Source organism: Ambystoma mexicanum, chromosome 6q (genome assembly GCF_040938575.1).
Source record: "Ambystoma mexicanum isolate Mex_15411 chromosome 6q, UKY_AmexF1_1, whole genome shotgun sequence".
Lineage (NCBI taxonomy): Eukaryota > Metazoa > Chordata > Amphibia > Caudata > Ambystomatidae > Ambystoma > Ambystoma mexicanum.
The window spans coordinates 1,087,862,653-1,087,874,789 of NC_090937.1; the positions used below are offsets into that span (position 1 = coordinate 1,087,862,653).

General features: G+C 43.1%; 1 protein-coding gene across 1 annotated transcript in view; it reads right to left on the minus strand.

Annotated features, from left to right (window-relative positions):
- Positions 1-383: 383 nt before the first annotated feature.
- The window catches only part of TMEM165 (transmembrane protein 165), a 229,092-nt gene continuing 217,338 nt past the window's right edge, over positions 384-12,137 (minus strand). The window contains exon 6 of the mRNA XM_069631642.1: positions 384-2,615. Within this exon, the coding sequence (XP_069487743.1) occupies positions 2,539-2,615 (77 nt within the window). The 3' untranslated portion in view covers positions 384-2,538. The remainder of the gene's footprint in view (positions 2,616-12,137) is intronic.

Below are 12,137 nucleotides of genomic sequence, written 5' to 3' on the forward strand. Positions count from 1 at the left end.
TGCTATGGTGGGTGCCGAATACAAATCTGTACACATTTCTGCAGAATTTACATTAACCCACTCAACTATGAGTTGAAATCACTGGCATAAACAAAATGCTTGCAACTTGTGCTGAACCTGCTGGTGCGCAAGCCCATGATTAATGGTATTTGGTAAGGAGGCTGCAACCTACAGACAAGCACAACCCGCTGTAGCATAGGTATATTCAATCCAAGCAAGTTCACAAGTTTTCGTCTCACATTCTCTTCCCCTCAATTATTACCACACTTTTCCCACTCGCCGCCTATTACCCTCGCAGACCTTTTCAACACTCATACAAAATTACCAAATTTTTACATTAGTAAGATTAGACACTATTCCAAACAATTACAAGAACCAGGGGATTCGGTTCACCATTTTATTTGTTTTACAGTCAAATACATTGCATCATGTTGGAGTGCGAAGTTCACATGGACAAGGAGGCAGAGGTCAAAGTGTGAGAAGGGAGACAGGAGGAAGCTTTGAATGTAAAGAGTGTTTGGCGAGAAAGAGTACATTAGCAATTGCAGAACTGGCAACAATCATTGCTCAGTGGTGTTCATATGCAATCTTAATACAAAGCTTTACAATTGTGTTGTTAAATGGATTAACATGTGCACAATACATTAACAGATACATTCCCGTTGGACAGGCTCTTACCTCCAGAAATACTACTGCCCACTTTGGAACTCTTCGGTTTTAAGCTACCTCTCATTGTCTGGAGTTAATAGCACGATTAAGCAGTTCTACTTTATCATCCCTCACCAGATTCCAACATCTTTACAGTCAATCATATCGCAAATGAGTTCAGTGTAGGGGTACTCCTAGATTAGGAGTTTTTTCTGGAGCTATGATAAGGTTTCAAGGCAGTCAAGAGACTTAGCCTGCTCCCCTGTTTCAAGGGTACTTGCAAGCATCCTGATCACTTGAGCAGTAGGGCCCCGAACTGTAAAGCAGCTCTAATATCGGGTATTGCAGCAGAAGGTGGTTTTACAACCGTAAATTTATTTTTTCTCCAATGATGAGCTGGCTAGTTATGCTGTTTTTCTGAGGCCCCATCCGTGATCGCAAGTGCTTGGAATGCCTACGCTAAATACTTATGTTGCCATTTCCAGATGGTCACAGTGAAAAGTGTGTTCTAGCTTCAGTATATGACAGAAACGGGAGCTTGGCATCTTCTCTTTAGGGACTAGCAGGAAATGTGCGCAGCCCAATAGTATATTGAATTAGTTACTGATCAAAATCCAGCATTTGTATATGGTATGCCAAATTAGTTAAAATACTAGAAAACGCTGACATATTAAGTACCAGAATGATAAAATACAAATAGACTGTTACATAATTTAGATTGCCACATTCCCTCGAATGAAGGCCTTCTTCTGCCGAAACTCATGTTAACGCCACTGTCCTCCTGTCACATTCTTAGTAATACATATCCTGGTAAACAATTATAACAGCTTCGCAGCAGGCAAAATCTGAAGACTAGGTGCTGAATTCACGAGGATAGCTTCCTGAATCAGATACAATATTTTCAGAATCCATCCACTCAACCACTGTTAAATCCAACTAGATGTTTCCCACTGACGTCCTTTCATCACACCTGGCCTTCAGTGAGGTGGTCGTCTTAAAGGATGAGAATTAGTGAGGTGGTCGTCTTAAAGGATGAGAATTATGCCAACGGAAGTTTCCTCGCCACTCCTTGGTGCCCCAAACTATCCAAGGTCAGCAGGGTTGGCCACCTTCCTTTAAGCAACACTTCGAACGGCTCTTGTAAAGCAAAACACTATGGCTGGGCAACTCAGCTGAAGCAAAAGCCACTGGCCACTGACACGTTTTAAATTACATCAAATGACAGGAGGCATGACACAGCATTTCCTATGTATCTTCATGTTACTACTAAAAACTTTAATAAAAACAAAAGGAAACGATTCCAAGCAGAGAAAATGAGTAATAAAAAGAAAATGAAAATCACGAGGTCTCCATTTGAGACCGTTAAATACACATTTCCAGATTATATTTGCAGAAGGTCAAGAGAAAAATACAACACACATCTGGACTTCTATAGTTTTCCATTACCTTTAAGGAAAAAATGGCATTAGCATTTTGTCAAATATTGACCACTTAAATATTGTTGCATTTCTTTTAACCAACAATATAAAAGAAATTAGCAAATTCTAAGACAAAACATTAAGGTACGATTTTGGAAAACCTAAGTGGGTGAACTATTTCACTCAGACATTCATTATCTCCGAAATCCACTGCAACCCCCTCACCCACAAACCCCAAAATGAAAACTCATCAAAAAATGAAACTCATCCTTGCACTTTTTACTTCAATAAGGGAGTAGGGGGCTGACAAGGGCTTAAATACAAAAAAAAAAAATCAGACCGGCTGTACAAAAATTCTCATCTCAAACCATTGTTTGTAAACTACATAATTTTGTACAGTATATACATTGCAGAATGTTGTAAAAATGGGTGCACTTTACACACTGCCCCATTATACATTGGAAAATGTTCATTAAAATCCAGACTCCGGGCTTATAAATAGAGCAGAAAGCGCAAACACCAGGAAAACGATGCCACCAATAATGGTCACTGTAAAAGAAAAACAACCAATTAAAACCACAGCAGTTGCTCTTCAGGACTAAACAGATAAACTACATAGCTTCAAAACACTTTGTGCATTATCAACACTTTGCTGTGGTTTAGGGCACCTCTGCCAACCACTGCCACGTAAGTTTATTAGTACCAGTGAAGCAACACCATTGGGCCCCCCCTTCCCCTTTTCCCCCTGAAATTTTGGGCTGTGTGGACTTGACCTGGCTGATCTACAGAGAAGTAGCCGGACAGAACAGAACACAGATGTTAAACAGAGCCTGGGCTTTGCTGTTAACAAAGGCCCTGCAATTACTAATGTAAAGCATTTCACGGTTAGCACCTGCATTCATAGCCATACATTTTTAGGCAATTGAAATCGTGATGTGGGGCTAGTACTTATGCCAAGGGAGTGATTGGAGGGTAAAGAGGGGCCCACAGTTCTTAAGTGGGTGCTTGCAGACTTAAAGCAGAGAGTTAACTGATACACAGATAAGTTTGCCCCTCCCCCAGCGCCTCTCCCAAAATTTGAAGGGATAGCCTCTCTCCTCCCCCACGAAATGTAGGTTTCGTTCCACCCCTGAATAGTACATGTATAGATTTGAATCATGAACGGTTTTATAGTGAACACATCAAATGTACTAACATTTTGGCATTTCAAGACTGCATGATTGCAGAGGGAAAGGGCGATAAGAGCTAGAAAAAATAGCTTTTAAATGAATAATAGTCACTTTTGCACAATGAACTTGGGAAGGTTGTCTTGTCGGTCCCTTCTGGGCAAGCAACTACCCAAGGGATATTGGCTTTCTTCTTGCTCTACAGTTTTCCATAGTGTGCCTGGGTTTCTCCAAATTGAGCTGCACAGCCATTGCCTACCTCAGGATCAGATAGTGCCAGATCGCCTTTAGTCGTGATCTACAAGGAAAATGCTTAGACAACCTACAATGTTTGTCCTGTCAGATGGTGAAGTACATTTTTTTGGGTTTACATTTTGGAAAGTGCATACAAATGCAAATAACGGCAGAAACAATGGTCATAATTCTGTAGGTTCGCAAAACGGCACCATTGTCAAGGTAATTAGATCTTTATATACAAAGGAGATAGATGTGGGAAATTATGTACAGAGAATAGGCCATAATACTAACCCTCTCTGCTTTATAAAGTTTTTCCATATAAATGCTTTGACTGAATTCCGAGATCTTAGAATTTTGGATTTACTACGTTTTATTTTAAATCTTATGCTGCCAAACCCCTCCACCTTATGAACTTGTACAGGTAGTAAGGACTCCTTTCTAATCAAGAAAAGTACATCACCAGCAAATAACGCAAATGTATGCTGGGCTTCTGTGTGACTTCTTGCACAAAGGGCTCCATGGTTAATGCAAAAATATATTTTAGCCGAGGAGGGTAACTGCAGTTGGCAACTCATTACCTGTTTTTATTGCTTGGCATACAGGCAAAATGTAAATCAGACTCAATTCCAACTTACACGAAGTTGCCCGATTAATCATGGATACGCGCAGACCTTGGGGGAAAAAGCCAGTTCAGTCTTCACCAGGATCACCGACCCCAGAAATGGCACTGCTGCATATACAGAAAGGCCAGCTTTAGAGAGGGAAGCAGTCACGCTTTTCACTTATTGTGAGAAGGCTGACCAGGGACAGAAAGTAAGGCCAGCGAAGATCCTAAGTGAAGTCTCTAGATTTCACTATCAACCACCACACATTACACACCTCATAGCTGCAGTAACTATGCCCCCTATGCAAGATAAGACGTAAATTTCCCCCTGAAGAGTGTGAGGTGAGGGGGAGAAGGAGAGCGAGAGCGGAGAGAGGGGATGGAGATGGAGATGGAGAGAGGGTGAGAGGGTGAGAGAAGGGAAAAGGCGGGGGGGACAAGGAGAGGCAAGAAGGAGAGAGCGGTGAAGGGGAGAGGGAAGGAGAGAGGAGGTTGGAGGTGAGGGGGGATTGGGAAGGAGGCGAGAGGGAGCAATAAGAAGAGCGAGCGTGTGCGAGGAAGAGCATGCATGGGGTGGGGAGGAGGATCCAGGGACCACTGGTTTGGGATTGGGACAGGCTGGACTGTGGTTCTGTGCTCCAAGACAGTTCCCTGGCACCTCAGGACAATGACCACAGATACCACAATAACGGGAATCCCCCCCACACCCAGAACTTGACAGACGGGCAGCAGAGATGAACATTATAAGAAGGCAGCCGGTAATACTGGTAGCACACACTTTTCTCCTGGAAGGCCCTTCTGCAGTGGCTGCTCTCCAACACAAAAAAGGATGGGTATTGGGACACTAGTAGATTACCCGCAGAGTTCCAAGTTCAAATTCTGAACTGGGACCGAAGATGTCGTGGATTAAGCTGGATAGGTCAAAGGATGGTTCTGGGACGTTTCAGAACGCTTCTGAGGGCAGTATCCCCATATGTAGGGGGCTTGGACTAGTTTGTCCCACGGGTTGAAGCACCAACTAGCATCTTTTTGAGATCGTTGCAGAATCAGGGCTTACTCAGGACTTGGCTCAAGGCAATGCTGGTTGTATTCAATGGCAGTCTTCAGTCGGCTGCTCCTCTTCGTAGGGGTTTTGGGTCCACACAATCTACATGACTTTTCCAAATTTGAGTTGAGGTAGACCCCAGTCACCCGATGGCATGGATCCGCACCATTCAAACTGGCAAGGGCTGTCCAATTCTAAACAACCTTTTTGCCCCTCATCTGCCCAGCAACATGCAGCCTTTAGCTAGAATGTGGGTTAGGACACGATGTTCCCAAACCCCACATTTGGCCAGGATGAACATACGGCTGCTCTGCCCAGGAAACTAGGGTTGGCCAAGGAAAAGAGGGGCAGAGGGGGCACGCATCCGAAGTAGCTTCTCAAGTAGCTGTTGAGCTGAACAAGCTGCTACTCTGCTACGCTGCCTTGGCTCTACTCCGTCTTCAGGATCTTGGAGTCGGCTTCAGAAGACTTTAATGAATATCTTCAGTGCAAGTGCCATCGGTAAGAGGAATCCTCTCTTACTGCACAACACGGACTTGAATTACTAAAGAACTGTTTACTCACGAGAATCAAGCACATTGCTACTAGCATTGTAATAGTCCATTTTTTGAACTGTGTGCTCGTATCCTTTGGAGCGCTAGTTTGATCTGTTGGAACTTGTCTCTGCGCTCTTGACAAAGTGTACTTTCCTGGCTTTTTTTCCACTTTCAAACGCTTTTAATGTTCTTTCCTCTTGCCCTTAGACACGCCTCCGGCTCCGCCTCCTACCTGCCCAGCCTGTTCATGCTCAGCTACTTTACCTGAGGTGCATGCGCATTGCGCGCGCGCATCCGAATTCGCATCTCAAGTAGCTGCTGAGCTGTTAGGCGTGTGGCAAAAGGTAAAATAGAATCTTTTTTGCCTTTTTTTTACTCCCGTGGTATTCCCTTAAGAAGGGAGATCCGGTGGACATTTCCATTTAGCTGTTAAATTTAAGATCACGCGTCATAATAGCTAGATTTGTAGGTGGAGCTTTCTCTCAAATACGGAAACCACTTTGCCTAACGGGAAGAAAATTAAAGATCTTCCCCTCAAAAGAGCTGCTATGTAAGAGTCCCTCTAAATCTAAAAATAAAAAAACAATTCTAAGTCCGGCTTCCTTCTCAAAAGGGAAACACTCTTTTCTCTCGATGTCAGTTCAATCGAATGAAGATGACCATATCCTTGATAACCTTCCTAAAAATAACTTCAATGCTGACATTCCAGAATGTCAAGCCTTATGCTAGCTGAAAGCTGCAAATGAGGATATTACTCATGATCCATTTACCGAAAAAGAAACTACAAAGAGTGCACATCTCGTGGCTGCCAATATTCACGTAGATAAGTTTACTCCACCTGAAGACATTTCAATGCACGCACCGGTCATTATGGCAGATCTTGACAAACGGGTACGTCTTTCATTGGACCCTTCTACGCCAGTCTCGACCTTTGGGCACCTTCGTGAACATGTCCACTTTCATAAGCCCAACACAAAAGTTCTTGCCAAATACATACAAAGCTTTTCACAAAGCAAAGTCTTATTTATTGCCAAAGCCCCTTATATATCTACTAGTTCGCCGTCTTCAACACAGGTGAATGAAATAAAACCTCCATTTGATATTCACGTCCCAGGTGAATTGGATATTTCCACTCCATTATTCAATATTTACCATTCACCTGAGGTACCTTTATCCTCGGAGAGGAAGCTCTCTGAAGCCTTAGAGAAAGAAACACATGACTTCCCTGTAATAACCAGAATTCTTAACTTCTTAGATGGGGGTCATGAATTTTCACACTAATTACTTCAGGACATAAAAAATAGCATCTTTCTTAACACTGAAAAGCTAAATAAACTAGAAGAATATATTCCGTCACAAGAGGCCTGTCATAAATTCCATTTAGTGCGCCCTGAAAGAGCTGCCTTGATAGTAAAATGCAATTTCTCGGTTTCTGATGCAACCCTAAGAAGCTCGAAGGGGACACAAACATTAAACGACCCCCTTCTTTCTCGTGGAAAGCCCACGTCATTTTCACAAATTGTGGTAAACCCGATAAATTCACCTAATATTGGTGTTAATGGGGAAACAATTGACATACTTGAAGTAGCTAAATTGCAACACGATCGACTACTGCAGATTTAACAATTTTTGTATAAAACGAATCCTCAAATGCAATTCGCTGACACTCTACAAACTGATCAAACACCAGTGCCTGTGGTAGAGAGGCATGATCCTTCGCCCGATAGTCCTTCTGCTATAACTGAAATGATAGAACAGGAAAAGGAGTTAGAGAGAATCGCTGAAGAAGACAACAGCCTCCTCAGAAGGGTTTTACCATCCATCTAGAAGAGCTAAAAAAAAAAAACATCAAAAAGAAGGCACAAAATGAGGGGTACTGATAATGGGGGATACTCAGGACTGAAGAAAATCATAGATTGTTCTGGGAGGATAAAACCACAGAAACAGCCTTCTACATCGAACATGCCTTAAACTTGGGCCAATTGAATGAGGAAAGTAAAATCGTACTCCAGCTACTGCCACAGGATGAAGAACTTACACCTAGTGGCCGATTAGCTTGTACCAATATAGGGCTCACAAATACATCAAGAGATATAGGCGCTCCCAATGTGGGGGCAAAACTTCAACACATGGCCCTGGCAGGTCCTAAGTCTGCAAACTTAACACAGGCAAATATGATTGCATACTTTCCTGAGAAGCTAAATAAAAAAAACGGAAAATCTCTAAAAACAGAGTGCCAATCTGCAGGGGGAAAGTCCTCCGCAAAGAATTCCATCCAGAAAGCACCCGACGAGGATATAGAATCCTTCACGCCGTCTAAAGAAAGACCCCTTAAAATTTCCACTCATGTCCAAACATGTTTTGAAACTTTATCTGCCTCAAGTGAACATCCATTTCTTAAACCCTTAGTAGACTTGAATAATGCCGTTTCTCCACAGCCTTTGGTTGAATCTGCTCAGGCATTCACGTCTACCAACATTGGACCTTCTGCTGCCTCTAATTCTGATGAAAATAGAGAAGGCTCTAAAGTTTCAACAGCTCATTCGGACTCCCAAAGGCCAGCAGGCAATGTGTTACTGCCTGAAGGAAGGCCTTTGTCCGATGAAATAGCTGTAAATAATGTTGGACAAAGAGGTAGTAATTCAACCATTGGCTATCTCTGATTCAACATTATCATTTAATAACATACCTTTTGCAATGAAAACCACCATTGGCTGGAAGAGCGGTCCTACTATTAATGGGAAGGAACGTATTAATCGTTCCTTCTTAATGAAGTTCCTATATAAAATTCCATCGCTCCAGAGCTTAGTCTCCAATGATATTGAAAGCATTCAACTTTGCAATTTACATAATAATCGTATGCTATCAACAATGCTCTCTCCTATTATTGCAAAGCTACTTTGGGAAGACAAAACTGATTTAATTATGCTGGGTCTTGAAATGTATGCATTTCCTTTAGTAGAAGACACCATGGCCTTTGACTTTCAACCACTGAATTCGATTTCCTCTGAAAGCAATGCTATGCAGGCTGCTATTAATACAGACACTTCTAAACAGATGATGGAACAATTAGATTCTCTTACCACAGCTCTTAATGGTCCAACATGGTTAGAGCACCTTATAAAAGCTGCGTCTGCTATCATTCCAAATCAAGCCTCTTCATAATTGAAGGATCTATAGATTGTCACTTGGAATTGCTGCGGCTTCAACAACCTTAGAAAATGGCTTTTGTATGCTAATACAGACCTTCTGCCGCATATATTGCTAATTCAAGAAACTATGTCCACGGCCGAATTGTATTTTGACGGATATACCTCCTTTGTGCACCATGCAGTTGGTGGAGAAGGAAGTAGACCTGCAGGCGGTCTGGCTATTCTCATTAACAATGGGCTTCTCTTTAAGGTTAATCACATCTATGAATCCGAGTTGTTTCTCTTGGTAGATATAAAAATAGATCTTTTACACAATTTGAATGTTTTTTTGATCTCATATTGTATTGGAATACATCGCTTATGTCCATACTTCATGCATGCGGAATTCTTGATACGGCCCTTTTGGAGGCCTATAAAAACACTCCCCAGGCAGAAATTCTTATTGGAGGAGATTTTAATGCAGCCTTTTTCCCCTCACACTTCTACTAGTACTAAACCACGATCACAGAACTACTCAAGACTTGAGTCTGAAAAAGGGAAAGCTTGGTTGCAATTTCTAGAAGGGTGGGACTTGTACACCATACAACCTGATGCTAGCCATGAGACATTTACTTGGAAAAGAGGAATACATTTTTCCTGGATTGACTATTTGGTAAGCTCCAAAACGTTGTCAGGGATGTTATCACTCTCAAAGACTCTTGATCCTGCATGGGTCATCATTTAATGATCATGTCCTCGATGATTGGTCAGATCCAAAACCTGGTACACGATTCCACCCTTGTTCTGATTCAGAGTGACAGAACAAGGCTTGCGATTAATTGGAACAATTGTTTCTTGTCAACCGCGACTTATGGAAGTAGCTTGGACTCCAACAAGATGGAATGCATTCTGCAATGGAATCTGAAGATGATCGCCTACCATCTGGGCATAATTGCTACATCTCAAAAACTCCAGGAACCTATAAAAAACCCAATATCTCAGCTATCACAAGAAATATCTGAGCTCAAACGTAAAAAACATGTTGAACTGAGAAAAGTAAAGAAGTCCATCTTGCTCTTCGATACAAATCTTTTTCTGTATAAAAAAAAAACAGACGAAATTTAAGAATGATATTGTACGAATTCGTTCCATTATGTCACTCAAACAATCAAAATATGGTTGAGATGTTATGTAAACGTAAAATTAAAGATATATGGAAACATCTCAGATCTATTGACAAAGAGCCGAATTTAGAACTGGACTCAGCGATCAATGGAGCAACATGGACTTCGTTCTTTCTCGATAAATATGCGCTTCCTGCAGCTTTTAGGTCTTCAGAAAGACCGCCTCAATGCTGTAGTATTCCAGACATTTGTCCCTAGGGAATTGATGACGGGAATAGTTTCTTACCTGTAACTCCATTTCTCCAGCATTGGTATCTTTCATGGATTCACATGCTTAGAATATTCCCCGTCGACAGACTGGAAACCCTCGGTACACTTATAAAGCCGTTTCCCATAGGAAAACTTCCAACACTTTTGTGTCCTATCTATGTCGTTTTGGGGCCGCCCACGCACGCCCCACTAGGACGTAGCAGTATAAATGCCCCGCCCCCGCGGTTCCCTTCAGATTTCGACCCCTCCAAAGCCGAATGGGGTGAAACCTAGTTATACAAGTAGATTGCATTCCGGGGAGGCCGGCGGGCGCTTATGAATCCATGAAAGATACTAATGCTGGAGAAATGGAGTTACAGGTAAGAAACTATTCCCTTCTCCAGCATTGGATCTTTCATGGATTCACATGCTTAGAATAGAATACACAGCAGTGATCCTGAAAAGGGGAGGTGTGAATGCAATCCGGCACCCCCTAAGCATACGTATACCGAACTATGCATACGTAAACTGCTAATTTATAAGTACACAAAGTACATGCACATATCTCTCTCTCTAGATATATATATATATATATATATACATACGTACGTTAAAACAAGAACAGACCCTTCTTGAAAAGGGCTTACCTTATTGAAGCAGATGGCGTAAGACTGCTCTTCCCATTTGTATCTCGTCCGCATGCTGCCATTCGAGGCAGTAATGTCGGGTAAACGTGTGAGGCACTGACCATGCCGCTGCCTGGCAAATGTCTGCCAACGGGATTCCTGCCCACAACGCCGTCGAAGACGAAGTTGCCCTCGTGGAATGTGCTCTCGGACGCCCTTGTAGCGGTTTCCCCGCTTTGGAATGACAGAAGGCAATCGTCGACGAGACCCATTGGGCCAATCCCTGCTTTGAAATTGCTTTTCCTCTCGTCGACGGACCATATGCAATGAAGATTTGCTGCGTAGATCTAAGTTGCTGAGTCCGATGAAGGTAAAATTTTAGAGCTCTCTTCACGTCCAAGGTATGGAGGACTTTTTCCTTAGCCCATGAGGGGGTCGCGAAAAAGGTAGGCAGGACAATGGATGAGTGTTTATGATAAGGCGGGGGAACTTTTGGAATGAAACCAGGATTAGTTGACAGAACAACTTTGTCCTTAAAGAACCTTAGGTACGGCGGGTCCACGACCAACGCTTGCAATTCTGAGAGCCGCCTAGCTGATGTTATAGCTATTAGAAAGGCCAATTTCCATGACAAGAACTTCATCGACGATGTGGCCATTGGTTCAAAGGGTGCTTTCATTAACCCTGCTAGCACCACATTCAGACTCCACGTTGGTGGAAACCGTTTAACCAGCGGGAATGTTCGGAACAGACCCCTCATGAAGTGTTTCACCAGCCTGTCACTAAACAAGGGAGACGACTGCCTCCTCCTCGTGAACCTAGAGATGGCCACCAGGTGTACCTTTATTGATGAAAAGGATAATCCGCTCTTCGCCAGGTGTAGCAGATACGGTAGAAGTTGCTCCGGAGTTACCCTTAGAGGTTGCACTCCCGGCTGTCCTTGACACCACATACAGAATCTTCTCCACTTAAACGCGTACGACTTGTTGGTGGAAGGGGCCTGTGCTGCTTGCAGGATTCTCCGACAATCCGACGAAATGCTCAAGGCACCAAATTCCGAAAAGTCAGGAGCCAAGCTGTGAGGTTGAGACTGTCTGGATTGTGATGCCACACTGTTCCTTCGTCCCGGGACAGGAGATTGGGAAACTTCGGGAACGATATCAGTTGATCTACTGACAGGTGAAGCAGGTCGGAAAACCACGGCTGCCTCGGCTAACACGGTGCCACTAGGATGACCCGGCACCTGAACCTGCAAATCCACTGCAGAGGTCTCCTTATAAGAGGGAACGGAGGGAAGGCGTAGAGGAATTTGTCCGTCTACGGGAAGGAGAACGCTTCCCCCAGAGAACCTTC